We start from the raw sequence: 23,902 nt of genomic DNA, 5'->3' as shown, positions 1-23,902 counted from the left end.
TGCTTCTGGTTTTAATGGGTGAAGGTTAATGGCCTATCTGCATTGAATGATCTTAGTATTTCCTAACGTTTCAATTAATAACCTCAACATTTTCAGTGTGGGGATGGATTAATATACCAGTCATAGGGAGAAGCTCTAGAAGAATGCTTAATACTGTAAATTTCAGAACTCAGACCTATATTTTAAAACTGGTTGGTTCCAGGAGCACAAGTCTCACCAATATTGTGCTCTAAAGAGCAGTTTATTAGAATGAGATTTATTTATTTTTTGAATTAATGAAATCATAGAATCATGGCATTTTCATTTCATTTGAATCATTTCAAAGGTTGGAATGGACCTTTAAAATAATTTAGTGCCACCATCCCTGCCATGGGCCGGGACACCTCCCACTAGATCAGGTTGCTCAGAGCCTTGTCCAGCCTGACCTTAAAAACTTCCAGGGATGGGGCTTCCACTTCTCTGGGCAACCTGTTCAGTGTCTCCCCACCCTCATGGGGAAGGTATTAATTGAATAAGCTAAATTTCTGTGGTATCCCCTTTTATATTTGGATAGTGTGCATGTATTTTGTGGGGAACAAGATAATAAAAAGGAAGGGGGAATCTTGAAATAAATGCAATTATACAAATGTGACTTTTGTTGCATTCTTTTTAGCAGGTGGCATCCTATAACGAGCATCATACAGCAATTTTTTATTTATTTATTTATTTTTCCTGCTCCATGGAGCCTGGTCCAGTACAGCAGCAGCTTGTAGATCCTGGTAGATCGAGCTGACTTTGCATAATTTCCTCGCAATAGGGAAATCTGTTTTATTTAAAAAGCATTGCGGTGTATTTGTACTGCTTTTGGCTGTGATAGAGTTAATTTTCTTCATAGTAGCTTGCATGGGGTTATGTTTTGTATGCATGATAAAAACAGGGTTGATAACTTACTCAGGTGGCTCTGTGGTGCTAAGCTGCCTGATGGGGTTAAAGTCAAGAAGGGCATAAGGCTGATTTCCAACACCAAGTGACAGCAAAACACCTTCTGGGACTAGGATGGCTCCTCTGATTCTTACTTGTTCTGCATGACATCAGACACTTGAGTCTTTATGGGAACTTCAGCAATTCCAGTTCAGTGGTGCTTTTACTCAGGTCATAGGCAAAACGTTTGCTAATATGTAGGGATAAACAAGCAACTATTTAGAACAAGGAATGCTTTTATTGCCTCACCACTGCTTTAAAAGTGATCATTTCTGTCTGAGTATGAGCCAGCAGTGTGCCCAGGTGGCCAAGAAGGCCAATGGCATCCTGGCCTGTATCGGGGATAGTGTGGCCAGCAGGTCCAGGGAAGGGATTCTGCCCCTGTACTCAGCACTGGTGAGGCCACACCTTAAGTCCTGTGTCCAGTTCTGGGCCCCTCACTACAAGAAGGACACTGAGGTGCTGGAGCAGGTCCAGAGGAGAGATACCAAGCTGGTGAGGTGCCTAGGGAACAAGTCATACAAGGAGCAGCTGCGGGAACTTGGGTTGTTGAGCCTAGAGAAGAGGATGATGAGGGAAGAAGACTCTCTACAACTGGGTGACAGGAGACTGTAAAGAAGTGGGGCTTGGTCTGTTCAATGAAGTTGAGACTGATAGGACAAGAGATAATGGGCTCAAGTCGTGCAAGGAGAGGTTTAGGTGGGATGTTAGCAAGAATTTCTTCAATGAAATAGTTGTCAGACACTGGAAGAGGCTGCCACGGACAGTGGTGGAGTCACCAACGCTGGAGGTATTTGAATCCTTAGACACAGTGCTTTGGGGTAATGGCTTGGTTAAGGTCTTGTCAGGGTTAGGTGTACTTAGTAAGTGCAGCAGTTGGAGAGCAGAAGCAAGTAGTTTGTGGGAGAGGATGAACTATTAAACAATATTTCTGCCAAAATTTAAATATAATTTCTGCCTTACACTTTGAAATATGGGATGGTTTCTTTTTTGGGGGGAGAGGAGGAGCTGCCTTATAGGTTTTAGAGTAGGTTCGGTGTCTGTTTGGGGTATAATATTAAAGTTACTCTGTTGACCTTCCAAAGAATAGGGATAAGGACACGTAAAAGACTAAATACCATAAAAAAGCAGCCCAGAATGCTTTCTTGTACGGATCATTTTGTGAGGTTAAGCTACCTGCACTTTTTTGTGCTCATGTTGCATCTGTTGTATTCTGGGCAGGAAGCAATGACTAAGGGAGTACATTGAACAGATAGACACAGACCTACTCCAGCATAATACCTTGAGGCATTGAGCTGTAATTCCAAATTTATTTGATTCCAGGTATGGTGAAATATTTAAGACAACGTATTATGTCAACTAAGACTTAATTTTTTTATGTTATGCATGGAAAATATTTTTTTTTCTACTTGATTTTTCTTCCCCTTAGGTCTTGGTGAAGGACCCTATATTTTGGCAAGTTCTGGAGAGAATGGCACAGTTATAGGAGCTAATGTATCCAGTAGAAAGATATTCCCCCTGTCGAGGACTGGAGCATGTGGAAATGCATTTTTCAGTTTCATGATAACTCCAGGTCTTTTCAAAGACAAAGACTTATGTAAGTATTCTCAACAATTTTGCTAATGGCAATACATATTTTTCAAACTATATGAATGATTTTACTGAATGTTCTGTATCTGCTAAAATAATGTAGGTATTTTTAATTGTTGGAGAAAAGTAAGGACAAAACAACTTATTTCAAAACAGAGGACAAAATACTGATTTTTTTTTGTTTGTTTTGTTTTAAATTTTCTTTTTTATTATTAGAAAATTTTGCTGCCAGCATAAGAGATGACTTTTCAAAGATTGTTTTAGAAATATTACAAAATACAAGTCAATAGGATTCCTTGTTTTAAAAAAATATTATTAGTAGTTTGTATAACTGGAAATTGGAATGTTTTGCATATTTATCTAGCAAATGTTAACTGAAGGTAAATTCAAGAATATTTTTGTCTTCTATAAAATCACTTCTACTTTATCTTTTCTTCTTTTTTGTGACTTTCAGTGGACTATAAAATATGCAATTTAGAACAACCATTCTGTCTCCTGATGGGTAGTTGTTATTATGCTGTATCTCCATACAAGGTAGATGAAAGTTTCTCAGCTGAACAGCAATCCCTAAGCTCTATATTTCCTTATCAGAGACTGATTCAAACTATACAACTGAATATAAATACATTTAAGTATTTTTTTTTATATATATATTTTCCTTTCTTCACATGTATTGAGTTTGTGTCAAATAAGTCAAAGCAGATTTTGTTATTTTTTTCTCATAAAATGTAATTTGTTGAAAAAATCCCAAGCCCTTAAATATCAACATAAAGAAGGTTGTCTTCATAGTAAAAATTGAAACTATATTCAGAAACAGTTGAAAATTTTGCAGCGGAGAAATCGGGTTTTTAGATACAATTTGAAATTAAAAAGTAAGTAGAACAGAAAGATTCATTCAGTCTTCTGAATTCTCTAACCAATTTAAAATGGAAGTGATCATTATATCTGCAGTATGCAGTTTTCATATTGGTGAGGAATGAGATAGTACTTATCTAGGGTAAAGACACTCTAGGATTTTATTAAAGTTGACAATCAAATTTGATATCAGCCTTCTAAGTTGTTAAATTTTCAAGGAATTTTCTTCACTTTTTATTTCTGTTATGGATAAAGCAAATAGAGGGTTTGGCCATAGGTTTTCTATTGTGTTCCTACATGTTACAGTGTTAGAAAAAGCCTGGCCTCAAGGTAAACTCAAGCATGTGCTTACAATATTTATGTGATGTTATTTATGAACGAAATGTTGGTGCAGATGAACTGTCAGGCATTTGTCTAAATTTGAAAAAAAAAATTCCAAATTTGAGCAAGTCCCATTTTGAGACTGCTATAACTTCAAAGGCTAGGAGCAGGAGGCTGAATGCAACTTTGATCTTTCTGATTGGTGACTCTGGTTTATCACATAAACATTTCTAATTATTTTTGTTAATTAAAACAGAGGTATCTTTTTGTGAAAAGCAGTTGTTTAAAAGGAGCTACAAAGTAGCAAATATGTTGATTTTAATCTCACTTTTAAGCTGTTTTCTGTGAAAATCTTACTTTTTTTTTTTTTTTTTTTTCCTTCTGTGGAAGTGCTCTCTCTTGTTTCCCTTGAATCTGCTGAAAGACCAAACTATTTTCTGTATGTACACGACAATGACACTGTTGGGCTGGAACAGTGGCAGGCAAGTGTTTCGTTCCAGAGACGAGCCACCTTCTTCCACCACCAGGACCTTTGGAGCCCAGGGCTCAGTGCATTCGAACTGCATAGCAAAAAAGGCTTTTTCATCATTCTCACCCCATCAGCTGTTAAACTGGCAAAGTATGATGATTCAGAAGAATTCAAACATTTGAGTAGCTTTAGTATTGAAGGTAAATGTTGGGTGATCCCCAGGGAAAAGTATGGGTTTTTTCTGCTTGCCTACAGATCACTTGTCTTTCACATTTTTATACTTTTTTATCCTACTTTTAATCACTATTCTGTCTTTTTCTTCTATTCTTCCTCCAAACACTATTATTTTCTAATTTTTGTAGATACAATGACCACTTTACCTTTGAACTACACTTTCATTGTTCTACTCTTTTAAAAATTAATGTGGGATGCCACAAAAAGATGCATGTTAATGTCTTGTGAGTGATGTGAATGGGGTAATAACTATATTGCTTTTGCATCCAACAGTACGTCCACTACGTTTAACTGATTTTTAAGATTTCTAAACAGAATATATTGTAAAAGTATGTGTTTGCAAAAAGATGTAAACATCTTTAAAAGATGTTTAAAGATGTATTAAAAGATGTTTACAAAAGATCTGTTTCCATCTTTGAAGAGGCTTCTGTGTCTTTTAGCTTGATTGATTTTAAAATACCTAAACTTGGCACTGAACGAAGCATCTTACCTGCTTGCAAATTCTCAAGAATTTCTGTACTTGGTTTTCATTTTTTTTCATTATTCTGAAAATTGTAATGTACATTATAGAGAAGAACATACATTTATAGCTTATTGACTACACAATCAATATACTATACCTTTTCCTTCATTCTCAGAACTCAGAGCATCTGTACCTTATAGAAAGATGTGTGAATGGCGATATGAATCCTGTGCTAATCCTTGTGTTAAAACATGTAGTGATCCTGAAGGAGCAGTCTGTAAATTCCTTCCTCCGTAAGTAAAATTCAGTTTATATTGTTGCCCTATTATTTTTTTGTATGTATGCATAACATATGCTTTCTGACAATTCCTGCAGCTGCAATATCCATTCATTTTTGCTCATCCAGATTTCTGTGCCACCCTTGTGAGCAATTCTCACAAGGCACGTGAAAACATTTGCAACAAGTCTCTGGCTTCCCATGGTATGTATTCCTGCAATCTTTCAACATAAGAGTTAGAAGGTTTGTATTTAGCCCAGAGAAATAGCTTCTGATAGTGGTTAAGTAGAAGTCTATTCAACAAAATGAAGGCTATTTCCATCTGTGGATTTACATTCACATCCTAAACTGGCATCCCATGATACTGTAAATGACTACATTTTCCTGGTCAGAGATCAAAAACTGCAGGAATAGTAAAGATGGACTATGCCCTCTCCTGTAAAAGGAGGGAACTCTTATATACTAAGAGGTATTCTTTGGCATGACCTGAGGGATTTTATGTGGCTCTGATTTTCTTGTCACTTAGTAGCAAGGCTTCCTGTCTCCACTGTTTTCCCTTGGCATCTATGGGACCACAAAAACTAAAAGGAAAAACGGCCAAAAACTATAAGCACAAAATCTGGCAGGAAATAAATTGTATTTTAAATTCTGGCCTGCCTCGCTAGGCATATGTAGTATATGATTAATTACTAATATTACTAACTCTCTGTTTGTATACCTAGATTTTTCCATATGGGCACATTGGTTGTTAATGGCAATATTTTCTTATTAAAAATCCCTCCAATATGAAAAAAATAAGGGAATATTTTGACCCTGTCTGCACTCTCCTATGATGAAAGTTGACAAGAATGAGACTTTTTATGGAGTCAGTCTTAGTATTTTAGTGTCTCAAATGAATGTATCTGTCTTAAACAGCTGTCTTTTGAGTTTCTTCCTTGTCTTATGGAAAACTCTTCTGCTTAGGGATCTGAACTTCCACCTGCTTGTGGAAGCAGAATGGTCCAAAGCTACAGGGTTCATCAGCCCATCAATCAGCAAAGCACTGATTATTAGCAATTTAGGAATGGAATTGTGCTATTCAGTGTCTTTTTGATGTAAACAATGTCTCAAAATGCTCTGTTCTCCATTACATTGGAGAGTTCTTGGAACTGTGGTAGAGAAGACATGAAAATGTTTCATTTTTGCCAAAGTAAGGTAATTTAAAATTAATTTATATTTCTTCTCTGGCTTTAGAACTAACTACAGTTTTTCAGTGGAGGTTTAGATTGGATATTAGAAAAAAATTCTTTATGGAAAGCATGGTCAGGAATTGGAACAGGCTGCCCAGGGAAGTGGGGGAGTCACAACCCCTGGACGTGTTCCAAAAACATGTGGATGTAGGACTTGAGGATACAGTTTAGTTGACAGGGTGTTGGGTTGACGTTTGGATCTTAGAGGTCTTTTCTCTGATTCTGTTTTACAGGGTTGAAGGATGCTTGCCATACTGTCCTAAAAACATGATCCTTGATGAAGTCACACTTAAATGTGTTTTTCCAGAAGACTGTAAGTCTATTTTATTATATTGGTCTAATCATATAAATCATTCTAGAGATCCCAGGAAGGGTTGTAATCAAATGTACAGTGCTGGTTTTTTTATTAAATATTTTCCAAAAATATCTTTCTGTTGAAGAATATTTCTCCAGGTCTTAGATTACACTCCCATTCATCCAAAATACATCTCCTACATCCAAACAAGCCACTTATAAAGTTGAATTTTTTAAATAGTGTGTTAAAGTTAACCCTTGGTGATGGTGTAATACTCATCACAACTGTATTTGCCTATCTATTGTTAATTTACTTTGTGTGTATATATGAGAAAAATCCCAAACGGAAGACATACTGCTGTGGTGAAAAGTTCAGACTTTTCAGCTGATAATCCATCACTAACAAATTCAATGCATCTATTTCAGAATTTCTAGTGTGTGAAGATACTGCATTATTTGCTTATCTGAGGGGCATAGTATTCTTTTAACATGATAGTTACATTTTAATACTGTCTCTAATTTTATTGAAGAAGTTTCAAATTAAATACATTATTCTTTAAGTTTGCCTTGTACAAAGCTATCTCATATGTACCAAAGAGATATTTATTCCAAATGTTCTCTATTTCACTATCTTGGGTTTACTGGATTTTTCATGGAATTCTTTTGTTTCTTCAACACTACTCTGCAAAAATTAATGTTTTCACAAACAATAACTTAGCTACTTAGTTTATAAAAAAAATTAGAAAATTCTTGAGTCAGCTTAGTTCCTCAAAGTCATCAGACAGCCTGGAGCCATTGGCAAGTTACCTTCTCAGGAAAATAATGCACTGATTTGCTAATATTTAAATGGAACTTGAATAGAGACAGATGTTGCTCTTTTGCTCTCCCAGTAATCTATAAAAGACAGTGAAACATGCACTTTTCCTTTTAGGCATACCTGTGACACCTACAGAATCAGATACCATGGAAAGATTTCTTCAGACATCTCCTCCATTTGTTACTTCAGGGACTGAATCAACTCATACCGGTGTGACAGGCAAAATAACCATGAAAAACACAACCTTAAGGGGAATTAATGTATTGTCACAGTTGATTACAGACTTTTCCTCATTGGAAGCATCTAATGCAGCCCCCTATTCAACATTTTCTTTACCAAGTAGAGCGGAGCCTTCTGATGTACTTCACAGCACAGCCAGCCCTACAGTCCTTTCCAAATTCATCTCTTCAACAGATTTTCCAACTTCTCTTCAGGCTTCAGCAGTCACATTACATACTGCCAGTTCTCCTACATTACCCATTACAATAGCAACGCCAACAGCCCTGCTCATTGCAAGTCCTATTCCAACAACATTCTGCATTATTCACACTCACTTCCCTAATGGTAGCTCCATTTCCAGTTGAAATCTCAGCCACTCAGCTGGGAACTTCTCCCCCTACCTCAAAATTAACAACTTTAACCTCCAATCCATCTTTTGTCACCTCTGAGCTGCCTGCAGGGTCTGGGAAGAGTAGGAGTCCTTCACTAACTTGTCATAAGGGAGCAGCAGTATTTGTTGAAGCATCTTTTTCTGCTTTGCTGGCTGGCAGAGCAACTTTCACAAGACCCATATTTCTTCTAGGTTCACTGTTGTCACAAAGCACATCTACTTCTCCTGTATCTGCATTGTCTGTTAGAACTTGATCTGGCACTGGTCAAGCTGCCATTCACCAAACACTCATTTCTGCACTGATTTCAACTGCTTCTCAAATTCCTATGACTACTAGATTTGCTAGCTTTGAGAAAAGTTTTCCTCAATTAATGACAGCTTCATATTTTGAAACAGCAAAACCCATATCTAAAACTTCTCTGTTATCATTAAATGCAAGCTCTTTAGCTAATTTTTCTCCAAAGCCATTTTTTATCTCCAGTGTAAATTTCATTGACTGTACCTGAGCAGACACCTCCATGAGTAAAAGGCAGTATTTCTGTGTCTTCACCTCAAGTTGTTTCTCAAATCCCTATAAACACTTCTTGGAGTCCTTCTTTAACACATAAAGTATCTCTACCAGTGCACTTTCTGAAGCCCAAAGCTATGGCAGATGTCACTGTTGCCTCCAAAATTCTTTATGAATTCTTTATGAATTACCTTATGCTGCTTCCACTCTTTCAGTCAATCCAACAATCTCTGATAAGCCTATAAGAATTAAAGCAGAAAACAAACATAATATACACTGATTCCCCTCCAGTGCAATCCATTTCTAAAAAGCCAATGAAATCCATTATATCTACCATTTTCCTTCTTAGGACATTGGTATTACCTCTAAATTCTACATTAATAACTACTTCAGGAATTACAGAATACCCAAGCAGTCTACATATAAAGAACTGACCCTGTGGTCCAAAAATCAGGCACTTTAATTCCTAAAGATCCTTCTCTTACAAGGTCATAATCTTTATTTACAATCTTGTTGTCAACATCAGTACCATCTTATGTGACATTTTCTACTAAAAATTCTTTATTCATTCCCATAATCAGTAGGACATCATCATTAACACAAAATATAACTGCTACCCAAATATCAGTTTTATCTCTGAATTCACGAGGAACCTCAAAAAGTCCAGTTGTAGACTTTTGAACTTCTGCAGATTTTTCTACATTCATTTTGAACATAAGCCCTTCTACTAGCCTTTCACCAGCTCTGAAAACATCCATTTAATGCTTTCTTACTAATGCCTACAACTCCTGAAACCACTTTAGAAAGCCAGTCCAGTAGGGTCTCTGTGTCTTCCCCTCCTCCTAAGACCACTTGTATCTCTACTGTTTCTTTAGGAAAGCAGAGTTCTTCAGTAAGTTCTTCAGAAGAAGATGGAACAGTATCAGCTCTATCAGCTGGAATCATCACTCAATCCTCTACACCAATGGTCATGAACACAACAGTGAGAGCACCTTATATTTCTGCAAAAATACCACCTAGCACTTCAGCCAATTTTTTAGTTGCTTCTGGCACTACCGTAGCCTCTAGCATTCCTACAAAAACCACTGATTCTTTTGTTGCCAATTTGGAGTTTTATATGGCTTCAGCTTCAGTTCCCACCACCATAGAAACACCCATGCATGTTTCACACAAATCTTTATTTACATCTGCTGTGACACAAGCTTCACAGAGGACTAAAGAAACTCCAGAAGCTATCATCATAAAAACTAGTACCAAGCCATTATTATCACAGATGAAGAGTACCTCTTCTACAGCTTCAAAAGTTAAACACACAACTTCATTTGAAACAGATGTGAATATTTTAGAAAGTGGTCAGTCTTCACATGAGCAAAATGTTACCAAGATAAAGTCAACCACAACCAAGAAATCTTCCCTGCCTTATTTCACAGTATCTACAGTTCAGAGTTTATATTTTCCAAGAAACGTAACCTCAGTAAAAAATCTCTCTCTTGCAGGAGTCCTGGATGTAACAACATCAGATTGGTCCAAAATCCCAGTACAGAAACCCACTAAACCTTATTTCAGTTTAACAGAGCCCACAGAACTGCAAACCAGAACTCATTTATCTCATTCTAGTGTTGGAACAGCTCTGCCTTTCTCTTCAAAGCCTGTGGAAACACAAACTCCACAGACAAGGACAGAAACAACAGCTATAGCTGATAAGGCTTCTTTTGGTACAGTGGCACATACAGTGATGTCTACACCTTCTGAATGTGTGGTATGATCTGTTTTACTTTCCCCTATCTCTTAAAATGTATATTGCTTTTCAGTCCATTCTGTAATGTTATGAAGTGGAGCACCAGAGATTTTCAGTATCTCCTATTTTTGTTCTTATTTGTACATTTTTAAAATATTCATAAAACTTCTCAGAGGACTGTTGTATCACTGGTCCTATACCACTCTAGTGTATTCTGCAATTTGGATTCTGCTCTGGGAAAAAAATGGCTTTTAAAGCTATATGCTGACTTTAGATAGTAAAAAAATACTTCAGAGGTGCAGAAAAAGCCATAATCCATCGACTGTGTTTCTCTATAACCTCACCCTGTTGGTTTTTTTCCCATTTGTTTCTTTGTCATTGAGTTTCAAACGATGGGAAGGCATGATTCTATATTTCTTGAAATGCTTCAGATTACTACTGAATGTAACACGTGACCTCACTGAATAATATTTTATATAGAATCTCCCACCAAAACTAGATGAAACAGGAAGGGTGTGGGTGAATCGAGGGGTATCATTGCCACCTCTTATAACCCCACAAAAGCAAGTAATTCCCAAATAATTGATGAGGGGTCACCTAGATATGCTGATTCTGTCGGAGAGCATTGCAGTGAACAAGTGATTGCTTTGACTTCATAAGGGAAATGAATGCAAAGTTGATTCTGGTTGGGTTTTTTTCCTTATGACAGCCAAGATACCTTGAACCTGTGGACAAATGTAGCCAGTATATTTGTGTTAATATGAGATGGATGTTATACAATCTTTCAAAGAACTGCCCTAAAGACCTGCAGAAGCCGTACTGTGGTTTTCGAGGAATGCCAGTTCAAGTTAACACTGATAGTTGTTGCCCAGAATGGGAATGTCCCTGTAAGTTATTGTTTTAATTTTTAGTGCAACATAGAACCTTGATCTGCAAATTTCAAGAAATAAATGAAATCTTTATTACAGTGGGGATATGAGGCTGAGTACTGGAATGACTATAAAAGCACTCTTCACCAGCAAAACCAGAATGAAACACACAGAAAGTTTTGGTATCTTTGAATGAACATTTAAGAGAGTCAAAATATTTTGTTTTGAAAGAAAACATTAAAATAAAATCTACAACATGAACATCAATGTTTCCCAGCTGAGACTTTTCAGAATTTCTATCAGTGGAAATGCTGAAAGTTCAACATTTTGTGAAGAAAACAAATCCAATGCTGTCAGTTTATGAAAGAGAAACCCCAGATTTCAGTGAGCTCTAACTGTCGTTTTTACTTAGAAACTGCAGAAACTGGGGGATGACTGTGTGCCAAAAGAACAAAAAGAGAAGTCACATTAAAAACATTGCAGCATTACTTCTCTTTTAAAATATTTGTCTCAAGGTAGGAAAGATTAGTCTCTTATTATTAATATCTCAAAAATATGTATATTTTAATGCATACATATTATGTCACAGTGAACAGATTAATTGACCTTGTCAGTACAAGCTTGAGCATAGGAGGTTCCACAGAAATATGGGGAAAAACTTTCACTGTGAGGGTGACAGAGCACTGAACAGGCTGCCCAGGGAGGTTGTGGAGTCTCCTTCCCTGGAGACATTCAAAGCCCCCCTGGATGTGTTCCTGTGTGACCTCCTGTAGGTGACCCTGCTCTGGCAGGGGGGTTGGACTAGATGATCTTTTGAGGTCCCTAACATTCTGTGATTTCTGTGACTTAAGGGAAAATTTTCACCAATATGAACTTTCTCCCTAATAAGGACACATTGCAGTAGGTTAAGGTATTTCCACTGAGTAACGTAAGATACTTGCTTCTGCTTATGGCTCAGTATGCTGTACACAGAGCAAGGGCATCAATATATACATGAACTTATTTTTTAGAAATTTTTTAGAAATGCCCTGTAGTTGGCTGTGTGGTAACATCATTAAATGTCAGTTCTTTTTTAGGTCAGTGTTCTGTACTGTCTGAACTGAGTGTTATTACTTTTGATGGAAACAACATAGCCCTCTGTAATATGGCTTCCTACATTTTAGTCAAGTTACCAGGAGAAACTATTGTTGCTCACATTGAAAAATGTCCTGCTAACCAGGTAAGATTCTTGTGTTTCTGCAATAATTGTAATAGTTTGTTGAATTTTTGTGTTGTAGGTGTGAAATTCTGCAAAGAAGTATTTCTGAAACTTTTCACATAAAAGCCATGCCCATTGACAAATGACAAGTTACTTAATTTTCAAAGTGCATGATTAATCATGCTCCCTGCTGCCTAGATTAAAAAAAAATAAAACGTTGTATTATAAATACATTTAAATTTAGATTCTTTGTAAATTATCAGGGGTGACATGATTTCTGAGTCTGGGTGTCTTCTTTCAGGCTCTCCATGCACAAACCATAAGGCCTGGAATTTATACTTTACAATAAAGTCAAAATACTAAAATATTTTATATAGTCACAAACGTCTTTTGCAGATATCTTAAGAAGGTATTAACAAGTTTAGAATTAATGTAATGAGCTGTTCATTGTAGTTGTCTACAGAGGGGAGCCAGCCACTTTGTTTTTAGATTGACAGCTTAGGTCTGGTCAGTCTCATCCTTAGAGTCTATACGCAGGTTTCCTTTGCATTGTCCATACTCCTTGAACAACTGGGTTGTATTTCCATCTTTGCTTTGCAGATAAACAAATTCCCAATGAGGAACTTCATCAGGCTTCTTTCCTTGACCTCTTTATTTGATCTTTTACCTACTCACTGAGCAACTGTACGCTTGATTTTTAAGTCCTGAATTTTAGAGGTTTTCTTTTAAGTTGCTCTCTGCTTTGTTTCTTGGCTGCAGCCTAAAGGTAAAAATGCAGCTCATGTAGGCAGAGGTCTGCAGCTGTAATTCTTTAAGAAATATTTTTTTAAAGGGCTTTGCAGCATATGCTGAGTCTTACGATGCTGGTGATGTGTTGCTATCAATGTTAAAGTTGTTTAGTTAAAAGTCAGCTGAGAAATGGCACATATGAGCTGCAATCTTGTGCAGAAAGGCCTTGGTAAAATAGAAGTTTTATCAAAGTTAGAGCAGGGGATTTTATTTATATGACTGTTATATTTCTATGTATCTTTAACTCAGCTCGTTCAGATCATTGTGTTATCTTTTCTGAATTATTTTCCATAATAAACGCCTTTGATTTAAATCTTTGACACTTAAATCAAGTTTCTAAAAATAGTACGTAGAAAGGTGCATTGCATTAGCTGGGAAATGTGTACTTTCTATTATTTATAATAATGTATTAAGCTGATTGTAGAAGAACTACAAACACAAAGGAAACTGCCACCCTATTTTTGCCAAATAAGAATGCTACTGATTATCATTACACTTCTAATCTATTTTTTAATGTTTTCCAGAGTGCAAATTCAATAAGAAAACTAGTGAGTACTTTTTTTTTTTTACTAACTATAAAATACATTAACACAACACATATTGGAAAAATTCCCTATAGCACTGATACAGAGTTAGAAAAACAATAGTAACTAAACTTTTTTGTCACTTTTCTTTCAAGGTTCCCCCTGCAAGCACTTCAGGGCTCTGTTTTAAGAAATTAAATGTGACAGCACACACATATAAACTACTTATCAATCGTTTAGCAAGAAAAGTAAGTAAGGATAATTAATATATATTGTGTGTACACTTAAAAGATAGGTGGAGAACTATTCTGTTGTTGAATACTATAGATTGGATTTATAATGAATGTACTACTTGGATCGGGATTACTTTTGCAGTTCAGGCTCCCAGTAATTCATAGTGTGCTAGGGGCAAAAAAGTATACATTTCTGATACTATACTTAATTTATGTCATTTATCCAAAATGACACTTCAAAGTTCTTTCAAGATTTTAAAGAAGCTGCAAAAACATTTATATTTGAGATATATTTCCAGAAAACCTAGGACTGAACAGAAATGTTCCACAATGTGATAAATACTTAAGGTGCTTTTACTGCTAGTCAATAGCTGTTCAGAACAGAGAACTTTGAAAAGCTGGGATGAATTTTTGTTCTATTTTATCATATGATATGTGATAAGTAAGATTTATTTCTTCCTTAATTAAATAATATTTCCATATCGTTATTTTTTTCCTCATGCCTACTTCATTCCCAGTTATAAGAAGTGGCAGTGATGGGAAGCCCTATGATTTAAGCACTGTGACTATTTCTGTACATAGCAGAGGCTTTAAAAAATATCTTGCTATAAAATGTAAAGACACATAAAATACATCCTCACAATCTGGTTTTATCCCTGAATAAATGTATTTGGTTTCTTTTAGGTAGTAGTGGATTCTGTAATTCCATCATTACCCTTTTCAAAAGAAGGACTGAGTATTCAGGATACTGGTGCAATGTATGTCATCAATACCCCAACTGGTATCAGCATCAAGTGGGCCCATGTTACAGGCATCATAGATATACAGTATGCATTACACTCCAACACATCGGTGAAGACAGAAGGGCTTTGTGGTGAGGCTATGGTGGCAATTTTTTTTTCTTCTTTAATGATTTCCTGTGTAAAATGCACACCTCTCTTTTGTGTCTGTGACCTGCTGTCACTACAGCTTTCCTTGTGACCCTCACAAAAAATGTGACCCTCATAAACAATTGATGACAATCCTGTCTGAGATGGGCTTATGAAATTTCATTAACTAATAATTAAAAAAAATCAATAATTCCATTTCAAAGCACTGCTTGATAATAAAGTGGCTTGCAGAGCAAGTAGTGATCAGTAAGGAAAAGTGTAAGCAGGTATTTTAGAGTTACTTTAAAATTTTAACTATGTTAACTTTATGTCATGAATGTTCATTTTCTGGGGCATTGTAATTGTACAGAATCTAATCAATACTGAACAGGAAAATGAACTCTTATAATCTTTTAAACTGCTTTTAGTTTTAAAAGCAAACAAAACAATTCAGGAATAGTTTAAATATGTATAAGTAAATCAAGCGTTTTAAATTTATAGCTATGTTCTGTTTGTAAAAAAGGTGAGTTCTGGATTCAGTGAGAGAAGGCAAATGTTGGCACTGCCATGTACTTCATCTTTTTGCAGTCATGCCATTTTCTCTATGCAAGCTGAAAAACATACAGATCAGGTCAGTGTAGGAAGCATATATATATATATATATATTTAAGCACAGTTACACTTTCTGCCACAAACAGACAGAGAGAGGAAGACTATGCAGACAAATCCAACCTCTGCTGTGAAGTGTTGTTCTTTTGCAGTAAAGTATAAAGCTTCCATTAATGCCTCTTGACTATTCTCTGTCATTTCTCTCTCTCCTGTCTGGGATTTTCATAACCCCTCCCTCTCATACAGAAAAAATTGTGGGACCACATGCTATATTGGCTTTTTCATTAAAGCTTTTTGGATTCTGCAATTCTCTGGTATGGCCCTACAGATCCTACTGCCACCACAGACTCTGTCATGGCATTAGGATGGCAGCAAGAAGATGAAGCATTAAGAATCTTAGAAAGCAGTGCTACTGCCAAATGCTTCTTATCATACAAGGTGCATGACATTATCTGGGTTTCTTCATGCCATCTGAGAGAATACCAGCTTGTCAACACTGGCTAGCCCAGATCTAACAAAGGACCCTGGAGAGTGCCAGGATGCTGGAAGCCCAAAGTCAAAGACTCAGGGTGTAGTTAGCAATGCAGAAGGAAAGTGGAGAGAAAAAAAAAAAAAAAAAGAATAGAGGCATTTTGTCTGATCAGTCACTGGGATGCAAAATGCTATTATGAAGATTAACATTTTGGCATTAGTGACCTGTTAGGTGCTTCCAGGATTTATATTTTTCATTAATGAATTACCTTAATACATACAACGATGCATTCAGGTAGCCAATGGATGTTGGGGCTTGGGTGGGGTATTTTTTCAGTGGTTCCATGATAATAAATTGAGTAAGAAAAATATTTTCTTCAGGTAAATCAATTTGTTCATCAAGAGTTTCCTTTCATAAATTCTTGCATTTAGAAATTCAATTTAGTTTCAATACAGTGTCAAGTCATCAGTGATGATGATTTGAAAGCCATCTACATTTACTCCCATGGAGCTGGTTGCTGTTCAGTAGAATGAGATCAGAATCTGGTGCCATGTCTGTAAGTTTGCTACACTGAACAGCACGTTTTGGCAGCAGCTTTTCCCAAAGTTAATTGTTGGGAAAAGTAAAATGACTTCCATTTTATGATCTGCTAGTTTTGCTGAGCTCTTGAGCTGACAACTAAAATCGCAAGCAGAAAGGTGAAGCTACAGTGGAAGTACAGCTGCTTTCTAAGTCTCACAGATGAACCCGATACAATGCTAATCTTACCTTTTCAAGTGCACTTTTCTTTCTGTAAGGAAGTAATGTGGCATGTTTTATTGTGCTTTGAATGTGATGCCCTGTCTCCAGGGGTGTGCAATGGAGATCCAACTGATGACCTGAAAATGCAAAACAGGACCATAATTACAAACATGGAGGAAATTGAATTGTTCATTAAGAGTTGGGAAATTGAGAAATCACTCGATGTAACAACCAGGAGGCCAGTAAGAAACTGTACTGAAGATAACTGCACATACTGTATGGAACTGCTAAACAGAAGCATTTTCATCCCTTGTCACAAGAAAGTGAGTATGAGGGTCAGAGAATTCCAGGTGCAAATTAAATGAAAGATGTATGGCTAAGAAAAGAGTGAGACATATATGCACATTGTTTATATTTTGCTTATTTTTATCAGCTGACAACTGTATGGGTGGCTTTAATACATCTGTCATGATGGTTTTCATACGTTTGCCACGTTGCCAGTTATAAAGGGACGTCCATATAGATTTATGTGCTATTATGCTGTTTCTTAAATAATTTAGTAAGCAAAGCTCAAAGGAGAGACACCAGATCATCATATCAACACAAATGCACTCCAAACAACTTAATTTTAAGAAGTGCTTGGCATGGGTCACTAGAACAGAAAGTCTTGTGCTTCTGCTGCCAAAAACATCAGATCGCACAGATTCAGAGACTAATCTAAGTAAAGAAATTTCTAGTTAAACAAATTTGGCCATAGTCAATATCTGTGTTGACAGTTTGGTAGCATTCTTTCCATAAATCCTTATAATTGTTTTCCTGGACACTATTTTCTAACGGGTATATTGCTGTAGCACGCAGGATACCACTAGAGGTAGACAGTGCAGCACAGCTGCTTCCCAGAACACAAGATGTGGAAGCCCAAAGTCTCTGAGGTCTGACTTCCTTTTCCCACTTAATTAAAAACAAAAGAGATTAATTAATCTAGTGGCACTTTCTGTATCAGAGATATACGTGTCTGTATTCCTGATACATTTCACTTGCCTGTCTTTTCCACCCCTGGTTTGCGTTGTGTTATTCTTTGGTTTCCATCATAGCCCAAAACTGTTGAAGTCACTGCAAGCAGCTGAGCCCCTTCAATCAAGCTCCCAAGACCTCTCACCTCAATTTCCCCAGGCAGAAAAAAATTGAGGGAGTTCTTCTGAAAGGAAGGTGTTACAGAGAACTTTTTTTTTTTAATTTTTTTTTTTATTGTCCAAAGCATCTGACACTGTCCCACATGACATCCTTGTCTCTAAGATGGAGAGACATGGATTTGATGGGTGGACTACTCAGTGGATAAGGAGCTGGCTAGAAGGTTGCACTCAAAGAGCTGGGATCAATGCCCCAATATCCAGCTGGAGAGCAGTGACAAGTGGAGTTCCTCAGGGGTCTGTTCTGGGTCCAGTAATGTTTACCATATTTGTCTGTGACATGGACAATGGCGTTGAGTGCGCCCTCAGCAAGTTTGCCAATGACTCCAAGCTGTGCAGTGGGTTCACTTGAGGAAAGGAATGCCATCTAGTGGGACCTTAACAGGCTTGAGAAATGGGACAGTGCAAAATGCATGAGGTTCAGAGAATCCAAGTGCAAAGTCCTGCATCTGGGTCAGACCATTCCCAGGCACAATTACAAGCTGAGTACAGAGTGGATTGAAAGTAGCTCTGAAGAGAAGGACTCGGGGGTGTTGATTGACAAGAAGTGCACTCATGCAGCTCAGACCAACCATATTCTAGGGTGCATCAAGAGGAGCATGGCCAGCAGATCAGGAGAGGTGATTCTCCCCCTCTACTCAGCTCTTGTGAGACTCCACCCTGAATACAGCATCCAGTTCTGGTGTCCCCACCATAAGACCTGTTAGAATGAGTCCAGAGGAGGGCCAGAAAGATAATCCAGAGGTTAGAGCACCTCTGCTATGTGGAGAGGCTGAGGGGGCTGGGATTGTTCAGCCTGAAGAAGAGAAAGTTCTGGGGGACCTTATGGCTGCTGTCCGATACCTAAAGGAAACCCACAGAAATGCTGGAAAGGGGCTTTCAGTAGAGTGTCCAGTGACAGAAAAACAGGAAATTATTTTAAACTGAAGGAAAACAGGTTTAGACTGTATCTTAGAAGTTTTTAAGTACAAGGGAGGTGAGACTCTGGAACAGATTGGTCAGAGAAGCTGTGGATGCCCTCCCTGGAGGTGTTCAAGGCCAGGTTGGATGAGGCTTTTTGAGAGGTCTCTCTGCCCATGGCAGGGAGGTTGGAGAGATGATCTCTAAGGCCCCTTCCAACCTAAACCATTCTATGATTCTATGAAATATTAATAGATAGTTGCTACAGAAAGTTAATGGGAGGTAGCAGTGGTAAGCAGTTTGGAATCATGAAGGGGGAGTAGCATCAATGAGTATCAGGATGCTTTTCATAGTTGTTCTGACATATCTCATTTAAAAATAATTAAAAGGCATCTGAAATTCAGAATTTCTGCTTCATGTATGTTTCCAGAACTGTCATAGTCTCAGATACAATGCAATTGCATTTTTTCCTGTTCATAGCACAACCTGACATAGCACCAAAATTGCAAGCACTTGGTTCATACACACGATGCTGGCAGACAGAGCAGATGGAGCATACTGTGTGCTTCACAGGCATAAAGCAACTGGAGAAGGATACATAGCAGAACCATCAGTGTAATGAACTTTGTAGTGAAGCCAGCAACTGCTTGAAGATTTGGTGAAACCATGAGGAAAGCAGGGCTGCTACACAGCAGTGAACAGGCAGAATGAAACAACATCTGACTTTCCCCACCTTGTTATTTATCCTATATATATATATATATATATATATATATATATATATATAGTTTATAGTATATATATATACTATATATTCTCTATATAAAGGCTATTGGGTTCTATAGACACAGAAAAAGAGCACTTATTAATAATTCCTTTGCAGCAAGTATTTATGGAAGGTGTAACATCAATGTTGAGGTGAGATTGTTGACTTTTAGCTAACAGGGCTATACTGCAAAAGTTCTTGTAAGTAGTGTGACAATTTCATTAACACTGTGTTCTGTGCATGCTAGTGAGCATAAAAAGTTCTAGCAGTTTAAATTTTGCTGAACGAGTGTTCTGAAAAAAAATGGCATTTTTCACTTCAGACACTGCTTGTGACTTTTTTCCCTTGCAGCTGTATTATGTCATGCAATTAGTATTTTAGTTTAATTACAGAAATTTCTTTTGTTAAGTCACAATTACAATATGTTTGTAGGTGTCACCACAGGAGTTTTGTGAGAAGATGTGGATCAACAGCACTTATTTTTGGAATTATGAGTGTGATGCACTTTCTGTATATGTGGCTTTATGTAACAAACACAACATCTGCATTAAATGGAGGACACCCGATTACTGTTGTAAGCAGATTGCCATTTACTATATCCCAATGTGTTCATATACTGCTGTAGTGTTTAGTGATGAGTTAAAAATATATTTCTTCCTACTGTTATTGTAAGTACCATCTCATTCTATCACAGCATTACTAAATCAGGGTAAGAGTTCTTAAGATGTTAAAGTGTCATGAATCATTTTTAATCTTGATTGAATGAGTTGCTTACCTAGAGTTAAAAATATAAATGTGTGTTTTATATGATAAAATCACTTTTTCTCTTTGTTCAATGAAATGCTGAAAGAATAACAGCAGCACTCAATGTCCTGTTTTTATGATTTGCAGCATTGACTTGTCCTGAGGGCAAGGAATACCAGCCTTGTGTGAAACCTTGTGAAGCCAAGACATGCTTGAATAAATGGTTCTATGAAGATTCTCCCTGTTCCTACTTAAGAGAAGACTGTCTGTGTAAAAATGGCACTATTCTGCATAGGACAGACTCTGACCTCTGTATACCAGAAGAAAAATGTAGTAAGTGCAGCAGGATAGAATAGTTTTGCAGATACACTAGCTGCATCTCAGTATTGTGTCAGGCCTCAGAAAGTGTAAATCTGGTACTTCTCCATTCAGCAGAGCCTGGCTTCATCTCAAGATACAGCAGTTTGTGCTTCAGCTCACTTGGATTCAAAACCCAGTGCTGATAGACTTCTGTTGAGGAAAAATGATGGTCATTCTTGCCTAGCTCCCAGGCTTTCTTCCCTGCACATTCTTTCCCTTGCGCTCAGTATTTATTTTCACCCACAGCAAAGCATTTGTTCATTTGTCCATGTTAAGGTCGTCATCTTCTCTTTGATTGCTTGATTGTATGCTCCACAGCTCTCTTATTTTAGGCAATAATTTTAAATGATTCTTAGTTGCTTGCAGGATATCTTTACAATCTTGCTGTAGAAATGACATAATGTTTTTTTCCCCCAGCATGTACAGATAACAAAGGACAACCCCGTTCTCCTGGGGAGATCTGGAATGAGTCCAGGAGAGGCTGCTGCATGTACAACTGTTCAGAAAATGGAAGCATTGTTGCTATAGAACCTGAATGCACTGAGGATCCTCCAACAGTCTGTGAAAGAGAAGAGGAAGTTATTGTCCATGTCATCGAAGAGGAAGCTTGCTGTCCGAAGAAAGTTTGTGGTAAGTATTGCACTTGTTTTCAGTAACAGAAATACAAGGTAAGTGCTTGACATTCACTGGTAGATGACAATCTTTAAACAGGATTCATGGTAACATTTTTCAGATACTTTCAGGTACTTGTGGCTGGTTGGGCCAGAAAAACAGGCTTTTCTTTGTACGAACTCACAGAGTAAATTTTAATTTTTTTCCCCATAGAAATCTGCTAGTGAAACAGAACTTCTGTTGAAAATTAATTTCTGAGCTCTTAGGTGGTATTTCAAAAGAAATTGATAAATACTTGATGACAGAAAAACCTTGGTATTTAGGGTAGTTCTATTCTTACTAGTGCTTTGGTGCACAGAGCAGTATCCTCTGACCTACTACTGTATTCAGTAAGCTGATTGCTCACTTCTAATATTCTGTATAGCCATGGTTGCTAGAGGAAGGAGTAAGCTTGTTACTCCTAAAATGTTAAGCAAAAGATACTTATTTCATCATAACATCCTCAAGGAAAATGAGAACCAATGATCCATCTGGTCTGGCAGTTTTGCTCATTAGTTAGACACCTGCAACCAGCACCGTATTGTCAATTTGTTTAGGAGTATCTTTGCTGAGACATTTTAGCCAGCTTCATGTGCAGGAAGCAGAGCAAGTAAATACCTCTTTTAAGATGGTTATTGATGTCTTTGCACAATGCCACATGAATGGAGTTATACCAACCCTGGGTTGAGCTTGGAGCTCTACATGATGGCATGGAGTGCACTTTAAGTGACTTGGGCTGTGTATCTCTATACTAGATGGTATCTTGAGCTATTGCATTTGTAACTGTTCAAGTATGTAAAAACTGATTGTTTTTTATCCCACAGAATGTAACATGTCATTATGTGACACCATTATTCCAACGTGCAAACCCAATGAAAAATTAGTGGTAGGCTACCACCCCCTGTCCTGCTGCCCACAGTACCGATGTGGTAAGGGAAATATAAACCAGTCACTGGGATATTTTCCACACTTGTATTATGTGTGAGAAAATTTGCCTTTCAAGTTGTTTTTACTGTTTGATTATTTAATTTAATTGTTGGGATATTTTAAATAGCACCAGCAAATGTATTCTTTTTCACACTGTAGAATACTTTTTGTGTTTGTGTTTTGTGTCGCTTCTGACTTACAGTCAATTTGATGTATTATTTTTTACTGAGCAGATGAAGCTTACATTTCATCTTTTTTATATTGTTTCTGTGTCTCTTTTTAAGACACTGATTTTTTTCATATCCTACAGAATGTGATCCTTCACTTTGTTTCAATGCTTCCCAGCTGGACTGCAGAGAAGATCAGTTTATTGTAGAAGCAAAACAGGAAGATCCCTGTTGTTTCTCTTATCTCTGTGGTAAAAACCCTCTAATATTTTTATGGATAATTAAATAATGGTTAAGTATTTATAAAACCAGTCTATAGTTCTAAACCTATGTAACAGCTTAGCAATTTGGGCAGACCACAAACCTAAGGACAGAATTATTCTCTGTTCTGCCTCCCCACCACAAAGGGAAGATAAAAGGGGAATAAAGACCGGAGACTTTAAGTTGGAAACTGAAAACAACTGGATACAGATTTACTAACACAGGGGAAAGGTAATAACATAAGGGATAAAGTAACAAAGAATACAGACATATACAAATATATATATAGATATATATACACAACCAGATAGATAAGGGCTCTGACGAGCACGTGGGGATCTGGTGGTAAAGGAGCGAAGGGGAACAGCAGTGCAGCCAGCGTCGAGTGGAAAGAAAAGAAGAGGAGCTGCTGACATTCCTGATCTTTATAGAGTATGGGCAGGAAATGTGAGGGAATAGATCCCTCCCTTTGTGTTCCACCCCTCTCAGAGTCTGAAAGCCCTCCTTTAGTTTCTCCTCTTCAAACGACAACCTTGTGACTTCATCCAGGACTTCTTGGTGAGGTCAGTGTGATTTCACACAGGTCAGGCTGAGCTTGGTTTTTGAGATCTTTTCCTTATAACATTATTTTGAACACCATACTCAAACTTTGTTACGTTTTTGGATTTGTATGTCAATACATAAAATCTCTGTCATACAAGTAACAAACAAAGTATGACTTGTTATCTAATGTATTAAATAGAATTCACGTGCTAATTTTTCAATATTTAAAACTTTGTAAATATCTGATTTTTTTTTTTTTAATTCAGTTTGTGAATCCTGTATTGAGCCTGTTCCCTTATGTAATGATGGGGAAATTCTCACTGTAGACCTCAGTACCGTACATTACTGTTGTCCTCGTTACTACTGCGGTGAGTCTACCTGCTGTCAGTGCAATACGTTTACTACAACATGTCAAGTTGAGTAAAAGTCACAGTATGCATGTGTGTAGCTTTTTTTGGTTCAGCATTAGGGTGGGCTTCAGGTAGAGATTAAGAAATCAAAATGAGAATCTCTGCATTTGAGTTAGGATCAGAGTTCTTGGTTTACTGGGCAGTGGTCGAACCATCCCAGTCAATAGAGTCTGGAGAGGTTATGTAGCTCCCCAGCCAGCATATACCTACTATCAGGGTGATCTAAATACCTATATGTTAATGTGGAACTGAGTCCCATCCTTGGAGTATAAATGTACAGGTGTTTTGTATATTAAAACAACTTGTAATAAAGC

The 23,902-nt window shown here is 37.2% G+C and overlaps 1 protein-coding gene across 1 annotated transcript in view; it reads left to right on the top strand.

Annotated features, from left to right (window-relative positions):
* Window positions 1-23,902, top strand: part of OTOGL (otogelin like) — a 96,767-nt gene that overhangs the window by 58,098 nt on the left and 14,767 nt on the right. Inside the window, 21 exon segments of the mRNA XM_071766079.1 lie at window positions 2,390-2,557; window positions 4,117-4,395; window positions 5,068-5,185; window positions 6,632-6,711; window positions 7,624-8,039; window positions 8,041-8,586; window positions 8,588-9,051; window positions 9,053-9,385; window positions 9,387-10,386; window positions 11,075-11,252; window positions 12,311-12,453; window positions 13,746-13,769; window positions 13,901-13,993; window positions 14,663-14,852; window positions 16,778-16,992; window positions 19,958-20,099; window positions 20,417-20,602; window positions 21,047-21,259; window positions 22,105-22,209; window positions 22,518-22,625; window positions 23,445-23,546. Coding sequence (XP_071622180.1) covers window positions 2,390-2,557; window positions 4,117-4,395; window positions 5,068-5,185; window positions 6,632-6,711; window positions 7,624-8,039; window positions 8,041-8,586; window positions 8,588-9,051; window positions 9,053-9,385; window positions 9,387-10,386; window positions 11,075-11,252; window positions 12,311-12,453; window positions 13,746-13,769; window positions 13,901-13,993; window positions 14,663-14,852; window positions 16,778-16,992; window positions 19,958-20,099; window positions 20,417-20,602; window positions 21,047-21,259; window positions 22,105-22,209; window positions 22,518-22,625; window positions 23,445-23,546 — 5,103 coding nt within the window.

Source organism: Heliangelus exortis, chromosome 1 (genome assembly GCF_036169615.1).
Source record: "Heliangelus exortis chromosome 1, bHelExo1.hap1, whole genome shotgun sequence".
NCBI classification, from domain to species: domain Eukaryota; kingdom Metazoa; phylum Chordata; class Aves; order Apodiformes; family Trochilidae; genus Heliangelus; species Heliangelus exortis.
This window is presented reverse-complemented; position numbering and strand designations above follow the sequence as displayed.